Below are 26,445 nucleotides of genomic sequence, written 5' to 3'. Positions count from 1 at the left end.
ACCAGCCTCGGGCAGGAGGTGTAACATGGTCCTGAGAGTGAGATTTCGAGGGACGCCACACACCCTGGCAGAGATGGGAAGGAGAGAACCCAATTCTAAAGAAGGAGAAACGCAGAGTCTGAGGACATGAGGGAGGGACCGTGCCACGTCCCCCTCACAGGTCTCCCTGGAGTTTTGGAAAAGGTTGAACCTCGTTTTTGTTGCGGGACCCACTGGCAATGTGGATTTCAACTGTGCTGGCATCGGAACCTGGAGAGGAAAAGAGAAGAAAGTGGGACGGTGCCGACGTCCTGGAAGGTGTTTCCTAAGCTTCACAGACGTTCCCGGGTGTAGGAACTCCACACTGCACTGCACTTCTGTGCGTGCTGGTGCAGCTGCCACACGGGCACCCGCTTGGGCATCGGGCCGATGGTTGCCTGGCTTCCTGCTCTCCAGGAGGTGCCCTAACGGAGGGAGACCACCACCCTCTGTCAACCTCCTGGTCTTTTCACGGATGATGCCAGGTGGTTTGGGGAGGTGGAGGTTATCAGTAAAATGACAGCAAAAGTCACTCCTGCCAAAGGAGTCACCCGGAGGTCTGCTTAGTCATTCCAAGAACACACCTTCCTTCAGAACCTGTGGCGGTCCTTGGGGGCAGATGTCAGAATTGTTCTTTCATTCTGCAAATCCTCTGCTGTGTGCCAGGTTCTAAGCTGCGTGTGGAGGACAGAGCGACGGAAGACACAAAGAACCGTGGCCTTTGCCATTGCACATGGGGCATGTGACTGCCCTTCCTGGAAATCGCCAAATCCCAGCCTCTCCCTCAAGGAGCCTGGCTGACAACTGCAGCCGTCTCCGTCACTCCAGCACACGGGGCACTGTCACATGCCAAGCTCAGTCCCGCCTGCCACAGGCCTTCGCACGGCTCTGTTTTCTGCCTGTACAGCTCCTCTCCATTTTTTCTTGTGGCTCCTACATTTCATTCAGGTGTCAGTTCAGATGTTACCTCACCCTCGGGGATGTGTCCAGGACACTGTGCAGAGAACCCGTTTCCTGGCCCCGCCTGATTTGTTTTCCTCCATAGCCTCTCGCTAGCTCCCTGGGATGTTATAATTGCTTGTGCTGTGCATTTGTGTGTCTCTGCCAGTACAATGGAGAGCGTCACTGCACAGGACTATGTCTGTCTTAGTCACCAGCGTACCAGTGGTGCACCTGGCACACAGAACGTGCTCCAGAAGCAAATCGTTTGAGTGGATAAGCACCGACGGACACATGACGACATCCGTGGGGTGCAGCGTTTACCCATAACCTGGAGCAGGCAGACTGATGGGTACAAAGAAAAGCAGGAACTAGCACAATTTAAAAAGCGACATATGCAGTTTTGGAGGACATTTAGGAAGAAAAGAGAGAACATCCGTGTTATGTGGAAGAGTGGAGACATGTGCTTGGAGATATCTATGGAGGCCCGAGTTACAGGAAGAGGTGACCCCACGACCAAGAGAAACAAGTATGGTACCCCCCACCCCCAAACCCCACTGTGGCCTGTGGGTCTCCCAGGGCTGGATTAGGACAAGTCTGGGAGAATACAGTCTGAGCAAGTCACACCCAGGGCGATGAAGGAATTCAGAGGGCAGCAGAAGGGCTAATGTGGCCACGGACCCTGGGGCCAGCTCTGCAGAGAGTCGGCCTTGCCGACAAGGGTGATGGGAGAAGACCTTTTGTTGGAGCCGTGAACCTGCTTTTCGTGGACACTAGGCACCAGCGGGGACGATTTCTAGAAGGCGCTTCCAGTCCCACCACCCCATTCCTGCTGCAAGGGCTGGCGGTACTTCAGAAACAGTTGATTGTCCCAGGGTCCCCTACGGTTTCCGAGAGCATCTTGGGCTCATGGGAACTTCCATGCGATTTCTGACATCTTTTCAGAAAGACCCTGGACTGGACTGTCACATGGTGGCATGTGACCACGGCCTGGGCCGAGGACCTTCCCGTGACTTCCCACTTTGGGGCATGCTCTGACTCCTGTGGCTTTTTAACGTTTCCTGGTTTTTTCATCCTTCCCCTGGGGCTCCACGGAGGAGACGCATTTGTGCCATGACAACCTTCTCAGATGCCAGTGCGGCTGCTGGCAAGGCCCCTGAGCCCAGCCCTGCCTGCGCTTAATTCACTGGGTGCTGACAGTGTGGCCTTGGAGGTCTCCGCCAAGAGAGAACGTGTCGGCTGAGGAAGTCTCTGACAGTGTAATCCAATGAGGCCATCGGGGGGCGTGCACTAATTCTGTGTTGGTGCAGCACGTGACTCTCTGATGAATGTCCCTGCACGAAATGCAGGTGCCAGAGACCTCATGAGGCCCAAGAGCCACGCCCCTCCCTCGCCACCTCTTTAATATGCCTGGCAAGCCCAGGCAGGTTCTTGGGAACTTCCTGACCCTACATGGAGCTTTGTCTTCTGCACCCTCAGCTGTTGTTCATGGATCCCTTGAAAGCCTGAAGCTCTAGGTCGAAACCCCAAGTGGCGGGCACTGACCATGAGCCCTAGGGACCATGTGACACCTGGGCCGGGAGCCCCTTCAAGGTGTTGAATTTGACCTACCGTGTTTCCCCAAAAATAGCACCTAGACGGACCATCAGCTCTCATGCATCTTTTGGAGCAAAAATTAGTAAAATAAGTAAATAGTAAATAGTAAAATAAGACCGGGTCTTACATTAATTTTTGCTCCAAAAGATGCATGAGAGCTGATGGTCCGGCTAGGTCTTATTTTCGGGGAAACACGATAAGAGACCCTGGGCTATCTGTGTTCTCTTCCACACTCTGAGCGACTGCACTCCGTGGGGCCACCTGGAGTTACATTCAAAGGGAGGGCAAGTGACATTGGAGAGTCACAGAAGACAAAGAATGGACATGATGAGAGAGAGCAAAGAAATGTGGAGGTATAGGAGAGAATTTGGGGAAAGCAGCGATAATTACCGGAAAGGACAGTATAATGGGAGAGTGGGAATTAAGGAGAGACCAGGAATTGTGGAAATGACAGGCAATTGTGGGAGAAGAGAGTTGTGGGAGAGACAAGGGATTGGGGGAAAACAGAACTGTGGAAAAGAATGGGAATTCTGGGGAGAATGGAGAAGTGCGGGAGAGATGGGCTCAAGGGAGAGAAATGGAATTTTAGGAAAATTGAAGTCCTGGACAGAGGGCAATTGCGGGAATACCAAGGGACTATTGCAGGAAAGGGAAACTGGGAAACAAAAGGAATCCTGGGCAATCAATGGAATTGCAGGGGAAACGGAGTACTGTGGGAGAGAAACGGAATGGTGGATATGACAACAGAATTATGGGAAGAATTACATCATGTGTAGGTAGGGGAATCGTGGGAAATACAAGGGATCACGTATAGGTAGGGCATTGTGAGAAGGACAAGGGATCATAGGAGACAAAAGGAGTTGTGGGAAGGACAGAGTATCATGAGAAGGAAACAAGTCAGGGAGAAAGGGAGCATTGTAGGGGGGGGGAAGGTAATTGTAGGAAGGATAAAAGATGAAGGGAATAATAAGGGATTTATGGGAACACTAAGGGATTATGGGAGGAAAGGGGAACTATGGGAAGAACAGAGGATCATGGGAGGTGATTGGAATTGTGGGAGACAGGAAGCATTATGGGAAGGATGAGGTCACAGCGAGGGGATTATGGGAACACCAAGGGATTATGGGAGGAAAGGGGAACTATGGGAAGAACAGAGGATCATGGGAGGTGATTGGAATTGTGGGAGACAGGAAGCATTATGGGAAGGATGAGGTCACTGCGAGGGGATTATGGGAACACCAAGGGATTATGGGAGGAAAGGGGAACTATGGGAAGAACAGAGGATCATGGGAGGTGATTGGAATTGTGGGAGACAGGAGGCATTATGGGAAGGATGAGGTCACAGTGAGGGGATTATGGGAACACCAAGGGATTATGGGACGAAAGGGGAACTATGGGAAGAACAGAGGATCATGGGAGGTGATTGGAATTGTGGGAGACAGGAGGCATTATGGGAAGGATGAGGTCACGGCGAGGGGGTTATGGGAACACCAAGGGATTATGGGACGAAAGGGGAACTATGGGAAGAACAGAGGATCATGGGAGATGATTGGAATTGTGGGAGACGGGAGGAATTATGGGAAAATAACGGTTATGGGAGAGAAAGGAATTGTGGGAGTGATGAGGCATCATGGGAGAAAATAGAATTGTGGGAGATAAGGAATTATGGGAAGGATGAGGTCACTGATAAGGGATTGTGGGAACACCAAGGGATTATGGGAGGAAAGGGGAACTGTGGGAATGATGGGATCGTGAGTGAGAAATAAAATTGTGGGAGAAACAGTACATTGTGGGAGGAAAATGGAATTGTGTGAAAGACAAAGGTTCTTAGGAGAGAAAGTAATCATGGGAAGGAAAGGGATCATGGGAGAGACAACGGGAATTGTGAGAACACTAAGGGTTATTGGAGGAATGGCGAATTGTTGGAATTCCCCCATAGAAGTGGCGACTCAGGGAATTGTGGGAGACTCAGGGAATTACGGGAATGACCAGGCATCATGGCAGCGAAAGGGGAACTGTGGGAGGCACACAGTATTGTGGGAATGACAAGACATCCCACAAAAATGGGAAGAAAAGGGGCATTGGGGGACCATGGGAAAGAAATAGAATTGTGGGAGAAACAGAGCATTGTTTCAACCACAGAGGGAGAATGGGAGGACAAAGGATGGTGGGAATGATAGGGGAATTGTGGGAAGACCAAAGTATTATGGGAGGATAGATGAACTATGGGAAGAACAGAATAATGGGAGATAATAGGAATTGTAGGAGACAATGAATATGGGAAAGAAAGGGTCATGGGAGAGAAATAGAATTGTGGGAGAACTAGGAAGGGTGAGATCATGGATAGGGATTGTGAGAACAGCAAGGGATTATTGGAAGAATGGAGAGTTGTGGGAATGACGGTACCATAGGATAGAATTGGAATTCTGGGAGACTCAAGGAATTATGGGAACGACCAGGCACTGTGGCAGAGAAAGAATTGTGGGTAACAGAGGATCATGGGAGAGATAGTGGCATTGCAGGAACTGCTAGGGACGATGGGAGGCACGGGAATTGGAGAGCAAGTGAATTGTTGGAGAGAATAGAGAATTATGGGAAATACAGGGAATTGTGGGTCAGAAAAGAATGGTGAGCGAAACGAGGAATCGTGGGAGAGATGAGGCACGGTGGGAGACGTCCAGCTAAGCCCCTCACTATTTTCCACGATATTCTGAGTAGGACCTGACTCTTGGACTGTGGACACACCCCTGTGATGTGTTTTAACCACGACCCTTTCTGTGTCCCCACACGCCCTGTGCCTCCCACCACACATCCCCTTAATGCTGTAATCCACATTGCCCACAGCCGGGGCCAGTGCCCCTCCCACCCAGGCCTGGCCTGTGCCTACCACGCCACGCCCCACTCAGCCTGAGCCCAGGCTTCCGCCCTGAGGCATGCTTCTGCACTGCACCCCAGGGCCCTCCTGCCAGGGCCTCACCCAGACCCACTTCCATTGTGGTCCCGCCGTCTTGCCAGAGCCAGCCGGGTCCAGGGTGACCTGGGAGGGGTGGAGCATGGATCGCACTAGAAATCCACCTCCCCAGTCACACCCCCTTGAAGCCAATACTAAGACTGATGTATGTACCAGGTCCTGAACTTTCTCCTCCTGAGCACAGAGGACAGTGTCCTGGGTACAGGAGAGCGAGAGAGTTGACACTAAGCTTGGTGCTCGCGGGAAAAGGAACTGATATCTTAAGGTTTTCTGCCGGCCCTAAGCTAAAAGCCAGCCCGGGGTTGTATTGTTTTGTTGTCTGTGACAAGGACCACTCTCCTTGACTCTTAAGTCCCGAGGGAAATTCTGGTTCCTTATAGGCCCTCCCTGAGGTTACAGTGACAGCTCTTCCGTGACAAGCCCTTTCCTTATGCTTAGCTCATATGTCACCAGCTTCCAATAAGCTCCACACATGTTGCTATTATTCAAAGAGCTTACTTGTTATGAAATCGGGAACAAAATACTTGAGAAGACCCCCAACTATTTCTTGTCCCCGCTTTCTTGAGATGTAATTGACATAGTATCCTGCCTCTTACTATTAAGAATTCTTTAAATCTCATAATTGGTTGCTCTTGTTTGTCAGTTGGGCCTTTTGGAACCATGAGCTGCTACCAGTTTTCCATCAGAGTTTTCTAATTTAACATTCTTGTCACCAACATCCACTGGGCGCCTATGTGCAACGGTCAAGCATTGGGAACGCGTGCAAGACTGGACTGCGCAGCACGGTGGCAGTGCACACACACGTTCTGGTCCGAGGCGATTCCAAACAGCTCCAGTGCAATAAGGTGGGGCAGGGGACGGCCTGCAGGACCTCGGGGGGCCACCAGCACAGGCCAGGTGGCCTCCTCCCCAAACAGCATTTGTGGGAATCAACCCACGGGTCCCAAAAGGAAGCTGCCCCAATCATGGGTCTCTTCTTGTAGAGAATTTTCAATCTCGTTACCCAATGCTGACAGCAAAAGTTTTACTCAGGAAGACTCTTTCAAGGGCATAGAATCGGAGTAGACGAGGGAGCGTAAAACTAATCACAACAATGGCAGCAACTGAGACTTAATCAGAAATAAGGCTCATAGGTCTGACTATTTACTATACTTTCTTCTGACCCGTCTTGATTAGATCATAAATGAGCTTATTGTAATAGTAATTTCAGAATATAGAGCAAATGATAAATTTAAGGTTATAGTATGGTTAATGAGAAGTGTGTATTATATATATATATATACGTATACACACAAGTATATATTAATATAAATATAAACATATATATCATATATATTACATATATATGATATATATTATATGTTATATATATTATATATTTTATAATTATATATATTAATATATAATATATATAATTATATATATATATGCCGGCAAGTGGCCCGTGAGACATACTGACCGGGGAAGAGTTCAAGGGAATGCTGGAATTGTCCCAGAGAGCAATGGTAATGACAGCCCAAAGACCCATGTGGGGATCTTCATAAGGGGGCTGAAGTGTCCTAAGCAGCAAAATACTGAAATGATTTAATTTCTGAATCAAATCTCTCTGAATTCTTTTTAGCATCCTGGACGCACATTCCAGCAGAGGGTTACTAAACAAAGCAGTGCGATGGTACCTTAGGGGCACACTACGTCGTTTTGCTGCAGCTCCAAGAACATATCCGCCGCGGTAAGGGAGGACTTACTGTACACTTAAAAGGATGATTGTTATGGTATGTGAGTGATATTTCGATTTTTTTAAAAAAGCAAAGGAGTGGGGAAAGCAGCATGCGACTGGGACCGCTCCACAATTAGCTGTGAGCCCTGCAGCCAGAAGTCTGAAGGAAAACTCCACTATGTCCAACTTCAGCAGGTAACACACTGTGCAGACTCGAAGAATTTTAAGATATTTCCTTCCTCCATTATTTTCCAAAATATTAATTGACTAAACATGGAGTTCCAGTCTGAAAGACAGACTCCTCTTCACGCATGGTGACCCTCTGTGAATGAGGCCATTATGTGAACCTTGCCAATGCTGTCACTGAGGAGGAGGTCAGGGAAGGCAGTCTGAGAGAGCAGCTGCCAGGACACCCTGCCCTCATGGTCTTTCTACTGGGTCTTGCTCTGCTGGCCCTAAAACCCCTGTGTGTAAACTTATGACCTAGGAGGGGCAGACCCATAAACAGCTTGCAGGAGAGAATGAGACTAAGGAAATGCTGATTGAGCTTGTTCCTTGGTGGTGATCGGGGCAGGGCAGATTGGAGTAGGTTTTATTGTGATTTCCAATGTTTTACTTGACCTTCAAAGATGGGCACAACCACTTAAAAATGCCAGGATGTGAAGGCCAACAAAGCCAGATACTTCGAGATAAAAATTTTTAGCTCAAGAAAAAAAGAAAAAAAAAATTTTTTAGCTCATTCCCACGTGGCACCATGCTCACTGCAATCCCACTGGTGGTTCCCTCATCCTTGGTGAATGATTTGACTGGACAGAAAGTCTGGAAACACGTGGTCTCTGTCTAGTAGCCACGCCTACTGTATCCCTTAGAGGTGCCCGATGTGAACCAAACAGTACCCATCTCCGAGAATCTATCAGTTCATCACCTTATTTTTCGGCCCTGAGAGTAAACCCCGTTTCTCACCTGAAAACAAACCCTCCTTCAATGTATCTGAATAGTAAATAGGAGTGGGGAAGAAAATGAAACTCTGAAGTCATTTCCAGACTTCTTCCTGCATATTTTCTTTGTTCCACATTTCAACATTATTTCTGCACAAAGCGGTTTGGGTTCTGCAGTGTTTATCTTTGGTTTAGCTCACACGTGTGTGCGTGTTTGTGTGTGTGTGTGTGTGTGTGTGTGTGTGTGTGTCATTTAGCTCAGACAACATGTTGGGGAAAGCAAATGTATGGTTCCAGGCTTTGGAGAGACTACTTATTCTGAGACCCTGGTTCTGAACTGGGGTCACTGGGGCCCCCAGGGGCCGTTTATCAATGTCTGGAACCCGTTTTGGTTGTCACAACTGGGAGAAGTGCTACTGGCACTGAGCGGGTGGAGGCCAGAGATGGGGCTCAACACCCCACAGTGCCCAGGACGTCCCTCGGGACAAAGACTCACACAGCTCGAAATGCCCGGGATGAGGACCCCCTCTGAAGGAAGAGACAGGAGGTGGGAAAGGGCTGGAACGGAGAACTCGGGTCCTCACCTCCCTACCCGTGCCCGCTGAGGAAAGGCAAAGCAGCCCTCCGCCCCTGCACACACCCGCTCAGCGTCCTTCAGTGTCCTACTCTCTCAGCGCTCCTCTCCCTCTGTTCAGACAACCCGAGCGCGCCCATACAATGGCAGCTACCAACGTCCTCCTCTCAAGGATCTGTTTGCTCGGACATTACAAATCGTCAGCTCCGTGCAAACTTCGTGGAGGTCAGAGTGGTGATTTTCAAACCTTTGTTCCTCATCGGAAGATGCATTTTTGCTAAAACTGAACCTTACAAGGAACCCTAATACACACAGGGTAGGGTAGTATATTGGCAAAAATTTCTTTTGTAAGGGACAATTTGGATTGTATACAAAATGAATGTAATGAGAACTATGAAGGCTGCTTTAGCCAACATCAAACTCTGACACAAAGTACGAGAATCTACATCAACTTGAACGTCTAACTTTTTCGGTTTTGATTTGATTGCAGCATACTAAGGACATTGAGTTATGAATAGCTGAGGAGCTAACATGTAATGGTCTTTAGGTAGCTCATCTTGCCATCTCAGGATAGTCTTCCCTTAAATGAAGAGGGCGGGTGGACGTTACTCTGAGCTCCACACACACGCACGAACCTGAACGGATGGGTGGGTCGGGGGGCTTAGTATTTGGTGCCCAGCGCATTTGAGCATGCACAGTTTTTCTCACAGGTTTTCATACGAATTTTGGAACAGGATATGAATCGTTTCCTAGGTGCCTGAAGGACCACATGAGGGTCTGCAGGGCACAGTTTGAAGATCACAGCACTGGCGTTTAAACGAAAAGGACAGAAGAGCCTGCACTGGCTGACTGGCTTCTCATCTTAAAGGCCCCCAAGTTGCTGGACAAATCAAACTACACCTATTGTCTACAGACATCATGTCATACCGTTCACTGCCTCACCGCAAATGTTACGGAGGGGTCTGGAGTGACAAGTAATCTCCTATTCAAAATACCATCCCGCCCCAGGGGCAGCCAGTTATAATTAACGTAAGGCTACAGTGCTTCATACGGAAATGAGAGGCAGCATTGAAATATGGAAAGGAGACGTGCATGATGAAATGCACGATTAGCGTCTGTGCGGTCGGCTATGGTAACTTTCCATGCACACCCAGAGAACACGGACACCGCCTCCACACATGTCACCTCCGTGTTTGAGAAAGGACCCGCAGGGGAGCCCCGGGCCCGCAGTCCCTACCTTCAGACAGTATGCACAGGGCCTCGTCAGAAGTGTGCCTGCTGACATGCAGCGCCGTCCTGGAAGCGGGGCCGTCACGGGGCACACAGGAGCCCTCCTGCGGCGGGAAGGCCCGCTCGGCGGCCGAGGTCGTCATCGATTCCCACTGGATCTCCTTCCTGGGAGACCGGACGCCCAGGCCACATCCTGTCCAGCCGTAGAAGGCCAGCGACAAGAGGAACCCTTGGGCTGGATTCAGTATGCCCTGGGCATGGGGACAAACAGACATGGGCCAATGAGTGCCGTGTGGCAGGGATGAGAGCCCCAGATGCTCACAGAGGGACAGACTCCACTCGGGAGGCCCACTGGCCGGCCTCGCGTGGAAGGGACCAGTTGGGTGGTTGGTTTGGAGCACGACAAAGATTGGCTGTAGGTGCCATATCTTCAAGGGCGCTTCCGAGTCAGAATTTGATCTAACCAAGGCTCCTGAGGTGGAGGATGAGTGCAGGTAACACCCGTCCACTTACGTGTAGTACGTACACGGGAAGCCAACCAAAGGAACCAGCTGGAACTCCAAACCACAGCACAGGAAGTTAACACTGGTCTTATTTTAAAGTCCTTGTGAATCAGATTTCCCCCAGTTCTGAAGCGACAGAAATATTAATTCTGTGTAGGCCACATGTATCTATCTCTCCATGTATGTCCCCCAGCTCATGTATGTGCTTTTATTATAGATGGAATATAATAAAAACATTGGGGGAAATCTTCCAATGGTGTTTCCACCTCTATCATTTTGTGTATTTCTAGCCAATCCGTTTTCATATGGGGGTTATTATGTAGCTGTGTCTACCACAATTTTTATATTCTGCATTTCTTACTCGATACTCGAGATCTGATAATCGTCATTCTTTTTTTTTTTTTTTGATAGTTCCTCAAGGTCATTCTTTAATTTTATCCATGTGTATGGAACCTTTGCCTCTCTCTCTCAGCTCTCAGTTTCCTCATCTGTACAATGAAGTGGTTAGACTAGACCAGTAGTTCTTAAACTAGACCAGTACATGAGAATCAGCTAGAGGGCTGATTGCTGGACCCTTCCTAGAGTTTCTGATTCATAAGGCCCAGGTGGGGAGCCAGCAAGGGGCCTGGGACTTTGCATTTCTTTTTTTTTTTTTTCTTTTTTTTTTTTTTTAAATTTATCGGGGTGACAATTGTTAGTAAAATTACATAGATTTCAGGTGTGCAATTCTGTATCACATCATCTATAAATTACATTGTGTGTTCACCACCCAGAGTCAGTTCCCCTTCCATCACCATATATTTGATCCCCCTTACCCTCATCTCCCACCCCCCACCCCCCTTACCCTCTGGTTGATAATCGTCATTCTTAACATTCCATCAAGACGAAAGACCTTAATTTACCTATAACCATTCACTTCTTTTAAATTAGGGTTGTTTCTAATGCTTTCTAATTACGCATAATGTTACAAGGAATACCTTCATCCCTATGGCTTTTTCATAGTCTAAAGTATTTCTTCACGATAAATTCCCTGACAGCTGAGTCTGCCTGCAAGGTTTGACATACTGTGCCCAATTGATTGACCAGAGTAGTCCCCATTTAATGTTCCCCACAATGAATGACAGTGGTAGCTAGTGTACCCCGGCCAGAGGTAAGTAGTCCAGGAAACTATTCAACTCATATAGATTTAAATATTAGGTTGGTGCAAAAGTCATTGCAGTTTAAAAGGTTAAAAACAATTGCAAACACTGCAGTTACTTTCACAGCAACCTAAGAACAAGACATTATATTTCTGAGTGGGTTTTTTTTTTCTTCTGATTTTTTTGTGTTTTTTTTTCAAAATGAAAACTTAAAATTAAAATTGACCTACCATAATAAACCACGTGGTCTTGGCTGCATTTCTGACATGTTTCAAAGAGCTCTCATTGATATCTGGTTGCATCTCAAGGTAGAATAAAAGGCTCTCATTGATGATGTTCGACAGCCAACTGTTAGAAAGAAAACGGCCCACGGGTCAAGACAACAGGCAGCAGATTCATTTTTCTAAAGGCTGGGGGTCATGGAATGTGTCTACCAAGAGCTGAAAGCTGTGGAGGGGTGGCCATTCAGCAGCTAGGAGGAACCAGCACATCGAGAATCTGATATAAAAGTAAATGTCTGGGGCGGCCGGATGGCTCAGTTGGTTAGAGTGCGAGCTCTTAACAACAAGGTTGCCGGTTCGATTCCCACATGGGATGGTGAGCTGCGCCCCCTGCAACTAAAGGTTGAAAACGGAGACTGGACTTGGAGCTGAGCTGCGCCCTCCACAACTGAATTAAAGGACAACGACTTGGAGCTGGTGAGCCCTGGAGAAACACACTGTCCCCCGATTTAAAAAAAAAAAGTAAATGTCTAACCCTATGCTGTACACCTGCAAGTAATATAAAATAATATTGAATGTAAACTATAATTTGAAAAGAATAGTCATGGGGATGTAAAGTACAGCATAGGGAACATAGTCAATAATATTATAGGAACTATGTACAGTACCACATAGTGCCAGACGGGTAATAGACTTATTGGAGTAATCACTTTGTAAGGTATATAAATGTCTAATCATTATGTTGTTTTATACACCCAAAACTGAAAAAAAACAACAACCAAAAAACAGACTTTGGAGTTAAAAAAAAAAAAGCATTCGATGTACGAGACATGACTCCTTCTGTCAATCTAAGGCAGAGACCGACAAATCCTTCCAGTGGTAACACAACCTCAGGTGTAAGGTTCTAGCACTACACCAAACAACCCAGAATTCGGTCTTCATCTGATGAGTAACCTAAAGTTTTGATGGAGACCAAAGCAAATCTTATCTTGACATTTTATGTTCGAATTTTTGGTGTTCTTGTTGGTAGGCCAGCGAAGTTTGAAACGGCAAGTTCAGTGCGTTTTTAGAGAGAGATCATTTTCGTCTCTCCTAGGAGAATGTCCAAACCTCCTCGTATCGGGTAAATTATTAACACCACGAAGGTATGCCCCGTCTTGCCAAGTATCACTTCACAGCAGCGAAGGGTTTTCTGATTCCCATCTGTTTTGCATGGGTTACGGGTCTATTTTCAAGGCATCCACTTGAAACAGGGGGGAAACCGAGAGAGAAATTGCTCTCTACTCTTCTGGCCTGCGCTATGAGTCATCACACCAAAGACGTGCCCTCGGCCTTGTTCTGTCCTGGTGTTAAGACTGATTCAAATCGCTGGATTTAAAAGGTATGATCCAGTGCTTTATTTCCCCATGAACCCTGGCAGTGGGGCAAAACACCGGCTGCATATCACTGGGACGTATGGAAGCTAGACTTGGTGCTTTTTGTTCTGCGGGCTTTAGCTATAATTTCAGTAGATCTGACTCACTTTCCAGAGGTTCATGGATTTAGACTTCCCTTCCTGTCTCACATGCATTTCCTCAAAGGGCTCCTAGCAGAGTTTCAGAGATTTCCTTCCCAAAGACTTCCCTTTGGAACTTTCAGGTCACGCTTGGAAGAGCAAAATGGCAAGGTGCTTGCCTGTCCCTTCCCAGGGACGATTAGGAAAAATAGAAGAAAGGTTACCAAATAACGAAAAGCAGCATTATTTTGAAAAATCGGATCTTGATCATGGCGCCCATCCGTCTCTCGTTCTCTGTGTAAATGCCTTGTCGTCCTTTCAGTAAGGAGGCCACTGTGAAGAACAAAGGGGAACCGCGTGTCATATTCACTGATGACACTGACGGAGTGTCAGGGAAGGGAATCAAAGCAGTCGTGAGCCTGTGAGCAGAGCCAGGAAAGCAGGAAGCACGGCAAGACACTGCCCCGCTCTCCTCACAGCGCCCACGTTGGCGTTCCCGTAGACTCAAGGGAATATATATTTTTTGGGGGGAGGGAGAACTTTTACTTTGAAACAAGTTTAGATTTACATAAGATTTGCAAATCTAGTACAGGGAGGTCCTGTATACTTATACCCAGCGTCCCGCCAAAATAACATCTTACACAACCGTGGTCACCTTTGTCACAATGACAAAAACACTGGAACAGTACTATTAGTTAAAGTCCGGATTTTATTTAGATTTTACTAGCTCAGGAACGAAATTTTTAAAGGTTTATATTTTCTGTTCTAAAAATAATGCAGACTTGCTCTTTTAAAATGTTGCAAGATTTAAAATTTCACCTATACACACAGTGGAAAATATTAAAAAGTTTAGAGAAGAATGAATGACCCACGGTCCACCCAGCCACAACCACTGTTAACATCTGTCTTTTTGGAGTCTTCTTTCTATAAGTCATTTTCATTTGTTTGGTGTAATCAAATCACTATTTGTAATGCAATTTTGTTTTTAAAAAAATGCTATGTTTAATCCCCCATTTTTCAATGTAGATGTGAAAAGAGCGATCCCAAGAGCCTCAATGATTTCCTGTTCTCAGCGGTAGAGTGCTCTAAATGGTTTAAAGTTCTACAATCATCAGCTGACCCTCAAGCGACCTTCCTCACTCTCATTCTGCCCTTGAGAGGTTCATGCAGCTCAAGGAGGTGGGAGACGTACGTGCTCCAGGTCACGCTTCCTTGAGGATGGGGTCGGGGCTGGAATGCAGGTCCCAGCCTCAACCCAGAGGTCTTTCCGGTGCATTCTGCTGACTTACAACATCCCTCTTTATCCAGTTCTTACCATTGCATTTGACTCATTTCCTGTGCTCTGCTTCCTGTTTCCTGCCCCACTGAGAAAAGACACAGGCCAAGGACGTTGTGGGAGTAACCAGGCCCACGACTCTGCTCCGTAGTGCATGTGTTTACCCCTCCCCTTTCCTCTCCTTCTGCTCCTGTCTCATCTCCACCGTTTTCCAAGGCCACCTCTGAGGCTACCAGGGCATGCCAAGGGCAGACCCAGCATGGCCCAGACGGAAGTGAAAAGTCTTCTGGGGCTGGCCTTCAGCTAACAAACATTGCCCAAGGACGGGTGTAGCCCAGAACCAAGTCGGCTTGCTCACTTGCATTCATTAAACCTTCTCACTTTCTCCAACTGTAGCCCTCTTACGTCTCTGGAGGATGACACGTGAGGTCAGTTGTCCTAGATCATTCCAGAAGGACAGTGTGTGTCATTATCTGAACCCAAGGCATGGGGCCGTCCTCGTGGCCATGCACCGGAGAACCTCCCTAGTCTTTACCTGCAGTCAGTGTCTTTCGGAACAGGATGGGGTTGGCCACGAGGACAAGCAGCAGTGGCAAGTACGTGGTGACGTAGTGGGGGATGGCGTGATCCAGGCCCCGCTCACACCTGAGGGAGGAAAAGGGAGTCATTCTCGAACACACAGCTTTGCCTAAAATACGCCTACTTATCTGGAAGCCGAGATAAGAGGACGACAGCAATCGACTCCTGACTCTGCCCAAAGGAAATCTGACTCATATCTCATGTCTATGAACGAGCAACACACCACAGAAGAGTAAGGGAGATCAGTCATGTTTCCGTTTCCAAATGAGAGGACCTGAAGGCATTCCAGGCGGGGGGAGCTTTCACAGTGCCCCGCTGGGAAAAGGAAGACCCTGGGATGATGGATCCCCGGCCCCCGGTCTCTTCAAGGAAAAAACACACAGTTCAAGGAAGACAGACACTCAATGAACTAGTTGGTTTGGAGCACTTTCCTGGCTACGCCTGGCCGATGCCACAAATAGATTTACTTCCTCTTCGTGAGCAACTCAACTACCCAAGCTTCATATTTCAAAGGACGCTTGGTCTCGTGGTGAATGATAACGATCACGGCAGTGCTTCTGCTCAGGGCAAAGGACCACGATTTCCATGATGGGTCAGGTAACCATCGGTCACATAGGACACGGAGGAGTGCCACACACAGGTATTGGCCAAGGTAGGAACTGTCAGCTAAGAAATACAGACTACAGAAGAAAAATGGCCAAGAGGAAGAGAGAATCAAGACAAAGGGGAGAGAGGACTGCTCAGGCCGGACCCAAGAAGGAGGTGGAACAGCCCCTGTGGCCACAGAAGGGGGAGTGGCAACAACCAGGCAGTCTCGTTTTGATACTCGTAAGTATGGAGTGATCAAACCGGAAGGGGGACCATGGCAGGAAATGCCAAAAATCCCACAGGGGAAATGCAAGGCCCATCTTTTCTTGCCACAAGGAGGATTACAATACCACCTAAGGATGCCCCCTTCTTTTGAATAGAAACTCTCTTCAGCTGAGCAGGCTAAAATGTGGTCTGGAAAGGCTTGAGGGGAGAAGGGAAACTGGCAGAGGAAGAGACACCCTTGCAGAGACTGAAGGTAAATGCGCCTGAGAGAGTGGGGACGGCAGCTTGGAGGATGCCAGGGCTCTGGGTCACGGGGTGTGAGGTTGGAGAGATGCTTAACGATGAAGGTGGCTGAAAGGAGCTGTTTCCCAAAGGCTGTGGGGGCACCTTGGGAGCCCTGAGCAATGGCTCCCTCACGCTCAGCTCTGTCTTTTCTAGGAGATTCCAGGAGCCACAGGAGGAGGTAAGGGATAAAAATTCCCTTTCTGATGAAGTGCATCCCATTTTAACAGCCACCGACATTGTACGTGTCCTAAAGTTCCTGGGGAGAGCAGGCTGTATGGGTGAAGTTACACAGAGCTCTGTGCGTGTCCAACACAGCGAGGCAACACCGATCTGGACACATCTAATTGAGTCGCTGCAGGAAATCGAAAGAGAAAGGAGAGAAACAGTCTGCACCGCAGGGCAGCAAACTTTTTCTGTAAGGGGACAGATGGTAAATATTGTATGCTTCCTGAGCCGCACAGCCTCTGTCGAAGCTATGCAACTCTGACGTTGTAATGAGAACGCAGCCACACGTGGTCCAGAAACAAATGGATGTGGCTGTGTTCCAATAAAACTTTATTTACAAAAACGGGCCGAGGGCCGGACGTGTCCTGAGGGCTGCTGTGTGCTGGTGCCTAGCCTGTGTAAGGTAAGCCTCAGGTCACAAAGAGACACTGTCCAAACTCTGATTTTCAGTTTCCTATTGGAAGTTAGACGATATATATACTTGGAGAGACCTTGAGGCTTTACAGACGGTTGCATAGATGGAATTTTAAACCTGAAAGCACACCTGGGACAATTTCAGAGGCCACATCTCCCTGTATCTGTGTTCAGGATGGCCGAGAGCATAGGCTGGAAGAGAAGTGAGAAAGTGTAGCAACCGGAGGCTTAGAATGAGCTCTTCTAAGAGTGACCGTTTGATTCTGCCACACCGTCTCGTGCTGTTTTTTCGAACGTTAAACTCACCTGCTCATCCCGAGGAAACTGGTTTGAAGAATACAAATGAAAGGGTGGGCATGACAAAGCTGTATCCACGTGGAGGGGGGCGTGCCCAAAGCCTTGCACACACACTGCTGTAGAGGAGACCAACCTCGCGGTGTGCAGACGTACTGTGTGCTCAGCCACCCACGCACACCCACGTGAAAGGCAGAGGTGGGAGAACGCACAAAGGTGCAAGGTATTGCCGTGAGCACTGGGGGTCCGTGAGTCCCGAGACAATGGGCTGACCTGCAGGTGCCCGGGCCGGGTCCGTGCCCATGCATTTCCTGGGGGAACACACACCAGGGGAGGGACCGGGTGAGCCGGGTCGTGGGGGGGTCTGGCTTACCTGGACACGGAAGGGTAGTAGAGCATGAGGACGCCCTCCGTGCAGAGCAGGGCGGCCAGGCCCCAGGCCACGATGTGGTACAACATTATGGTGCTAGGAGACAAGAAGATGGTGCTGGGAGATAGGTCCCGGCCAGGACTGAGAAGGACTTCCCATGACGGCAACCACCAGACCGGCTCCCACCCTCCAGGAGAGTCAGGAAAATACACTCAAAGAGCTGCCTTCCTTTGCCTCTGAGGTTTGTTTCTAATTGAGGCGAAATTCATAGAACACGAAACAAACCATGTAAAGTGCACAGCTCAGTGGCATTTACTAAGCGTAGTCTTAATGAGTGGCCACGACCTCAATCCAGTCCCAAACCAGCTGCGTCACCCCAAAAGGAAACCCTGTACCCACCCCCAGCCCTTGGTAACCACAAATCCACTTTCTGTCTCAGTGGATTTCATCAAAATGGAACCATACAGTGTGTGGCCTTTGGGTCTGGCTCCCTTCCCTCAACATAAGGCTTTCAGAGTTGAAGGGATCGAGGCGCGGGTACCTCGTAAGTCCTCATAAGTGCCCAGCTCACCTAATAAGCAAGGCGTTCCTGTCCCCAATCCTTCCCTAATCCCCCACCCCTGTACCTAACGTGCAAGCGTCTTAGCGTTCAGTGCAAACCAAGGTCTCGGAAGAAGTGGGTGATTACAGGATGTTTCAGGAGGGCAGGCAGCCTTCCGTGCCTGCCTCCCACCCCTGCACTGTTCCTACACAATCTCTATCTCTGTATTCCCAGACACCCCACCCTGTTCCCCCAAAGGAGTCAAGGCAGCCCAGCCCGCCTTGCGGATGTGGTCTGACTGTTCCAATCCAGTGTTTAATTGGCCTCCTCTGAAGGATGGACCGGGGGCGGGAGCTCCATCAGATGTGGCACTGTCACTCCAAGATCGCTCAGACTCCTGGCAAACAAGTTGGCACCCCCCAACTCATCAGGATTTTAACTCGGAAGACCAGCTGTGCAGACAAAGACAGCAGTCAGAGATCAGAGTGAAAGGAAAAGGACACTCTTCTACACAGAGCCCAGGAGAGAGAAAGAGACAGCATTAAAGGAACGAGCTTCAGGGAGGAGAAACATTTCGCAGCGGCTCTCCGGGACGCCGCAGACCAATGCTTCCAGCATGTTTTGCTTCCCACATCATAACCAGTTCTGGGGCAGCTTCCCAGCGTCTGGTTTGGGAGCGGGTGGAGTGTGTCTTGTCCAGAAGCCCGAGGCTTTGCATGAGACTCAGAAAACGACCCAGCAGCTTTCTGCGAGCGCTGGGCTGCTGAATAGAGCAGTCTCCACATTCCAGACACGAATCTTGGATTGCAGGGTGGTACTGAGGTGGGAGAGAGCGCGGGTGGTGGCGGGTGGGGAGGAGGCTAGGAAGGAAGCTCATCCACACCTGGTCAGCGTTTCCCTGGCCCTGAATGGCCACGAGGGATCTAGGCCAGGTCACACAGGTGACAGCCATTTCAATCTCTGATACAGCCCGAAACCCACACCAGGGCCTGAGTCTGAACTCCACTGCAGCCACGAGCTGGAGCAGCCCAGGGCTGAAGACCTTCGTCCCTTTTTTCTGACCCCTAGAAGGTCCTCCCAGATGCCCTTTTCTCTCCCACTTTCATTTTCTTAGAGCAAGTACTGTCTTCGATGGAGGGCATTTCCCAGGGTCTCCAGAACCTTCTGGTATTGTTAAGCCTGTGTATCCCACGCCTGGAACCAAAGTAGCAGTTTAAATGTTAACTGTATAAGGACATTTCTTAGGATTAGGATGAAAGGTAAAAATTCTCCCATGCCAAAGAAAACAGCTAAAGACAGGAAGGGTCTGGAAGTACATGTGGCGTTTAATCCAGCCGTCCCTGCAAAGCTTGGCCCCCTGCCCTGGCATTCCTGGGACCCCTCCCCACCAGCTGCAGTCTCTTAATTGCCACCTGCAGAATTAACTCCACCCTGCCCTTCCTGTGCCCTTGGGAGGCTTCCGCCTGTTTCGCATCCTTGGAGTTTGCCTCCTGCGTGATGGGGGGCTCCTCAGAACCCAGTCTCTGCCCGCACCCTAGAGTCTCTGCGTTCTAGCTCTAGCGGTTTGTCTATCCACATGCTGAGCTCCCAAATGAGTCCCAAACACTCTCTCGGGTGTGAAGAGGGCTCTGGACTGCCTGTGCTGGCTTCTCAGAGTTCTGCCTGTCCTGCAGGTCCACGCAGCTGCCAGGCTGCCCCTTCCAACCCCCAGGGGTGGCGGTGGAGCAGTGCATCTTCCTAAGACAGCCTGAGGCATGCATTTGCTCCAGCTTCCTTTTGGTGCCCAAGACTCCTCTTTTCTCCACGACTGGTGGTCTGTCGACCTCTAGTTGTGTCATAGCTCTGACCCCTCCACAACTCAGCTAGAGAGCCATCAGCCAGGGACAGACACTCGCACTGGGCGTCAGGAACAAGGCCTTCTTATGTTCCTAGCTGCCCACCTAAAAACAGTCTCCAATTTTTCCCTTAGTAACATAATCTGCACAGCATGCAGAGCAGCAGCATGGTTGGCCGACCACTATATTTTCTACCTCCTCTTGCAGCTCAGTGTGGCCATGAAACTAAGTTCTGGCCAATCTTGTGAAAGTGGAATTGTTGTGTGAAACTCCCAAGGAGGCTGCCTAAAGGGAAACGTCTTTTGCATTGCTCCCTTCCTCTTTCCTGCTGCCTGGAATGCAGACGTGATAGCTGGAGCTGCAGCAGCTATTTTGGGCTATGACACCTTGAGGATGGAAGTCGGACAATAGGATGGTGGAGCAGGAAGGTAGAAGGAGCTTGGGTCTCTGATGTCCATCGCGAGGCATGGATTGCCTAGCTCTGGCCTCTTTTAGTATGATAGAGAAATTCCTATCTTGTTGAAATCATTATTATTTTTTGTATCCAAATCTAATCTTCACTGATATACCTGATTGGCTACCTTTGACCTCAACTCTCTTCCCTAGAGGATTTTCACAAACAGAGATATCTAGGTTCTATACAAATGTGTAAGAGTTTGTATGAAGTAAATAAAAAAGTAAAAAGATGGAAGGAACAAGCGCAAAAATGAAGGAAGCATTAAACTTCAGGCCAGAGAGACCAAAGTTGATGATGTGATCTACATGAGGAATAGCAGTGATTTTAGAGCAGGGATCTGCTAAGACTGCCCAATGTATTCTGTTAGCCTGAATATCATCCTGATTCGATTAGTGTATTGGTTTTAAAAGTGAACTTATTCAACGAATTGTGCCAAGACAACTGGATATGTACACGCGAAAGAAAAAAAGGTGGACCTTTTCCTCACCTATACACAAAACTTAATCCAAAATGGACCACAGACCTCAAAGCGCTGAAACCATCAAACTCTTAGTAGAAAATACAGGTATAAATCTTTGTGACCTTGAGTAAAAGGCAAGGAATGGGAGAAAAATATTAGTAAATCCTATGTATAATAAGGTACTTGCATCTAGAATATGCAAAGAACTCCTACAGTTCAACAATAAAAAGACAAATAGCCCGATTAAAAAATGGGCCAAAGAACTGATTAGACATTTTTCCAAAGAAGGTACACAAGTGGCTACTAAGTACATGAGAAGATGCTAAACGTCACTAGCCATAAGGGAAATCACTCCACATACACTAGGAGGGCTAAAATTTTAACCCCCAAAAAAATACACAGAAAATAACGACTGTTGTTCACGAGGATGTGGAGAAACTGGAACCATCACACGTGACCCGTGAGAACGTGAAATGGTACAGCCCATCTCAGCGGTTAGGCAGCATCTTACAAGGTGGACTTACTCTGTGGCTTAGGAATTGACCTCCTTGTTATACACCCATGAGCGTCTGATGAAAACACATGTTCTTTGCAGCATCACTCCTAGTACCCCAAAGAGTGAAAACACCCTAAACGTCCACCAACTGATAAACGGATCAAATGTAGTATTGCATACAGTGGGCTATTATTCAGCAACGGACAGGAATGAAATCCTGATATTTGTCTACAATGAAGTCCCGAGGTTTATCGACAACATGGATAAATCTTGAACATGTTTAAGAAGCCAAACACAAAAGGTCACATGTTGTATGATTCTATGTACAGGAGATGTGCAGAACAGGCACATCTAGAGACAGAAATTTGATTAGTCGTTGCCAGAGACTGAGGAGAAGGTGAGAATGGAGAGCGACTAATAACTAGTACAGAGATTTTGGGGGGATGATTAAAATGTCATCAAACTAGATGATGTGATGGCTGCACAATTCTGTGACTATACGAAAGACAATGGATTTTATACATTGAAATGGGTGAATTTTATAAAGCTGTTTTTCAAACAAGCAAGCAGGGGTCTGCCCAAAGGGGACCTGATTGAAGTGGACCGTGAACTCAGTGAGGGACAAATACTTGTGGACTTGGAGCCGGAAGACCTGGACACTCTTGCTTCTGTTTGTCACGTAGGTTGTCTGTGTCTCTGTCCCCTCACCACTCGTGCCCATGCTATCGTTAGTGCTCAAGCACCATCCATAACCATTTACACACATTATCACGTTTACAGCCACGCCAAGTCTTGTTTTAGTACGGGGCCAGTTCCAAATATGTGATTTATTGAATGACCCGTTTTCAGGGTCCTAAAATCCTTGGCATTTTGATTCTGCGTTTGGCCTTTTATAAAAAGGAGTTGCCGTGGATGTGTCTGGGTGGAGAAGCCAGCTGACAGATGCTGACGGACTGTGTCTGCCGCCCTGAAAAACCTTTGGAGACCTTCCTTCCAACAAGGGAGCCGGGCAGGCCGCCCCACTCGGTCCTCTGCCTACCTCAGACCTGCCGATCTCCGGATCACCAGGTAGGCGTCCACCGCGTAGCAAAACAGCCACCAGAAGCAGGCACTGTATAACAGCTGGATCCACAGCTGTAATGGGGAAGAGCCGGCATCAGAACCCCTGGCGACAGGCACCAGACTGCCCCCACGTGTAAGATGAGCGGGCAGATGTCAGGAGGCAGCTGGGAAAGCCTCCGGAGACACCGGGGCAGCCTGGGAAACCGTGGGCCGATGTGGACGCTCACAGGTGTGTGGCTCTGTCCTCCGTCTGCTCAGCTGACTGCATAGGCGAGCCCTGCCTGCTGTGCACCAGTACACACGGTGGTGCTACTTCACGGGAGTGAGGCTTAAACCAGCCGGAGGGCTCCCAGGGTCTTTGAACTAGAAGCTGTTGTGCTGAGAACCAAGGAGTGTGGACAGGCCGTGACTCAGAAAGACCTTCCCAGTAGAAGGGGAAGGGAGGGGCTCCGTAGGCCAGAGGGGGCACACGACCGATATGCCTCCTGACGAGGCCTGAGACAGATGGCCCGTCAGGACGCAGGCCACTGAGGGGAGAGGAGGAAGCTGTCAGTCCTGCTACGGACTGACCTTGGGATCATTCAGTGGGCTGTTAACGTGGTGCACAGAGAAATATAGAGATTGCATTCAGTAAAATACAGCCAATAAGTCATTCACTCTCTTTCTTTTTGTTTTAGCCAGCTGGTTCTGATTGTGGATCTGTCTGAGGTAAGGATTGGATTGTATATATTTGCTTAAGACTCTGAGGAGAGAGAAACCACACTAAATGACAGAGGGCCCCCACCCCGGGTTCCTGATCAGTAGGTCTGGGGAGGGCGGGGGAGGGACTCTGAGAATTTGCACTTGGAACAAACTCCAGTGGGTGGGTTGCTGGGGTGGGACCACCCTTTGAGGACCTCAGCATAACAGGAGCACAGGGAGGGAAAGGGGAGTGAACAAAGGGAAGCGTACTCACTGCACTCCCCACGCAGAAGGCGGCAGGCCAAATATCTGTCCCGTTCACCTGGGAGACGTTTTCAACGAAATCGGGGAATCCTAACCACACCGCAGATCGAACTACGATACCTAAGCAAGAATTAGATGATACGTTGTATCTGGTCCTAATTTGGATCTAAAGCTGACTTGTAATACAACACTGTAAAAATAATAGATGGATGGATGGATGGATGGATGGGAAGACACAAAAGAGGGAGGAAAGGGAGAAACACCATATTCGTGTGTGCAAACAGAGGGGAAAAAAAATAAGACTGAGTTACTCAGAAAATAATTACTATGGTGGCAAAGCCGTCCCAGGCATTTTGATTTCTAGTGAAACCATCATAAACCATAATCGTGTCTCTATGGTTTATGTTTCTTTGGCATTAAGAAGTGATTGTGTGAATAACAATCAGTACTTCTTGGCTGTAATTTTAATGTCCGTAACTCCTCTTCACACAAAAAAAGGATGATTGAAAAAACACAATTCTGAAGTTTAAAAAGACAGTTCTTTCATTCTTTTAAAAAATACATTTAAGGGGTGGCCGGTTAGCTCAGTTGGTTAGAGCGCAGTGCTCTTTACAACAAGGTTGCCGGTTCGATCCCCACATGGGCCACTGTGAGCTGTGCCCTCCACAACTAGATTGAAACAACTACTTAACTTGGAGCTGATGGGTCCTTGAAAAACACAAATAAATAAAAGTTTAAAAAAAACATATTTAAGATTTTTACTTGATGATTCGTCCTTGATACTTTGTTTTTGACATTTGTTATTTGTGAGTTTTCCTTCCTATTAGACCCAGATACTGAATTCTCCTCTAAACAGCACACACGATTAAGGTGCATATGAAGGTTCTTTGTTACAGAATGCAATACTTTTTGGTTAAGCATACACTGTGATATACAGCCAAAGAGGAACTGTAAACAGCACAAACTTATGTACTAGTGTACCTAGTATACTGTGTAATACACAAGTAAATATATATTGTACAATATACTAAAATATACACTAAACGTGAACTATACATCCTAAAAAGCTTACAATAAATCTCATTATCAAGCCACTGCTAACACAAATAATGCTTTTGTTCTATACAGTGCCTTATCATTTTCAGCACATAGCACTCCTCTGCACTCAGTAAACAGCCTGTGAGGTAGGCATGCACATTTCGTATTTTTCAGGCAGGCGGTCCGGTCACCAAACCGTCTGGACCTCTGCTTCTGCTCACCTTCCCACAATATCACCCACCTCCCTTCTAAAGGAGAAAGAACATGCAAATATTATTTCACTGAGTCTCAAAAAATGTTTGGGTGCTTTATTTCCAGATATTCAAATTGCAGGAACTAAATGACTATTAAGACACTTTTCCAAAGTGAGTTAGCAGAATGGAGAAGAAACTCATTTTTGATTTAATTATCCTGACCCGAAATGATTTTCATAGAAAGGAAGTCATACTCCCTCGAGTGTGAGAAAGCTCAGAGGTCTCTAAAAAGTGCCATGCTATAGTTTAAAGCCGGATTGGCAAAGTTTCTGTAAGAGCCAGACAGTAAATACTGGGGGTGCCAAAAAATATGTACGCGAGTGGACATTTTGGTCAACGTGGCTCAAGCAGTAGTTCACCATCATCAGAAGTGTCTGGACACTGATGGGAACCACTTTCAGCACCTACTGGCATTGCAGGAGTCAAACAGGACTTGTATTCCTCGTTTGTTATCAGTGTATATTGAGTATTACAATTTTAATAGCTTTCCTTTCCTACAATGTGTATACATTTTTTTGGCACCTCTGTATTTTAGGCTTTATGGGGCATACTTTCTCTGTCAACATTCAGCATTGCCACAGGGCAAAGACAGCCCCAGACAATGTGTAAATGCTTGGGCCGGGCTGTGTTCCCACAAAACTGCACTTACGGACACTGGCATTTAAATTTCATGGAATATTTACATGCTGGGGAATACTTTATTATGTTTCTTTAAAATATTTGAAAATATAAAACCATTCTTATTCTTAGATCATGGCCCACAGAAAACAGGCAGCAGGCAGAATTTTGGCCTGCAGTTGCCTACCAGTGGTATAAAACCCAAATCTGGAAAAGAAACACACACACACACACACACACACACACCTGCTATTCTCTCACTGGTGGAATAAGGATGCATCCATTATTTTTTCTGGGTTTGGCTTAACTACACTCAAGTTTCTCTAGTAAACTTGCAATAGCAAACCCTATAAACTGGTTTTCTAGAAACAAATGTCTCTGGGACTTAACTTTTACGGACCGTCTTGTTTTGCAGAGTCCCCTAGTCTTCCTGTCGGGTCCCTAGGAAGCCACCTCTGGTTCTCCCTACTCTGTGCTCGGAATATGCACACGCCCTGCCCCACCCGCGAGCCACGCGCTCTGATCCAGGCACCAAGCAGACCACAACCAGCGGGCCAAGGGCCCCTAGCCATGCACGGACCAGGACTACCCTGGAGCCGTGCGCCCTTACCCAGGCAGCCGAGCACGTCGCAGGCGGCAACCGCGCGCAGGATTCGGGTGGAAGCCGGCACGCGGGCAGAGGCCCGCGGGGACGTCCAGGGCGCCCCGGGGCCCGCGGGCCGGCGTCCGGGCAGCAGCTGCAGGAGACCGAGCGCCAGGCGGAGCGCGCAGCTGCCCAGACACAGCGCGTGGAACGCTCGCGGCTGGAAGCTCAGCACGAGCTGGGTGGCGGCGTCCCGCGTGGGGCAGCAGAAGGTCCCCAGGCGCGGGGAGGCCATGGGCTGTGCTCGGGGACGCGTCCCAGGTCTGCCAGGACCCCGCCGGCCGGCCTGGGTCATGTGCTGGGCCGACTGGGAGGGGGCCATCATGTGCCCTGGGCCTCTCCCCCCAACCCCCGCCCCCGCCCCAATCCCTGGTCCTTGCACAAAAGGCGCCAGGCTCGGTGGGGGCTGTGCGCCCTCTGCAAACGCCACGAGGCCTCACGAGGGTGATGCTTGGTCGCGAGGGGAGGGGGTAGGGGAGGAAATAGCTGGAGGTCTGGA

At 48.5% G+C, this 26,445-nt stretch overlaps 1 protein-coding gene across 1 annotated transcript; it reads right to left on the bottom strand.

Annotated features, from left to right (window-relative positions):
* Window positions 1-26,196, bottom strand: GPR143 (G protein-coupled receptor 143). Its single transcript, XM_033113222.1, has 9 exons — window positions 25,914-26,196; window positions 23,404-23,513; window positions 22,426-22,520; window positions 17,601-17,693; window positions 15,153-15,262; window positions 13,566-13,674; window positions 11,856-11,973; window positions 9,991-10,234; window positions 1-249 (listed from the first exon to the last, which is right to left on the bottom strand). The coding sequence occupies exons 1-9, from the start codon at window positions 26,179-26,181 to the stop codon at window positions 155-157; spliced, it is 1,242 nt and encodes a 413-aa protein (XP_032969113.1). The 5' UTR covers window positions 26,182-26,196; the 3' UTR covers window positions 1-154.
* Between the last annotated feature and the right edge of the window lie 249 nt (window positions 26,197-26,445).

Source organism: Rhinolophus ferrumequinum, chromosome X (genome assembly GCF_004115265.2).
Source record: "Rhinolophus ferrumequinum isolate MPI-CBG mRhiFer1 chromosome X, mRhiFer1_v1.p, whole genome shotgun sequence".
In the NCBI taxonomy this organism is placed as follows: Eukaryota; Metazoa; Chordata; class Mammalia; order Chiroptera; family Rhinolophidae; genus Rhinolophus; species Rhinolophus ferrumequinum.
This window is presented reverse-complemented; position numbering and strand designations above follow the sequence as displayed.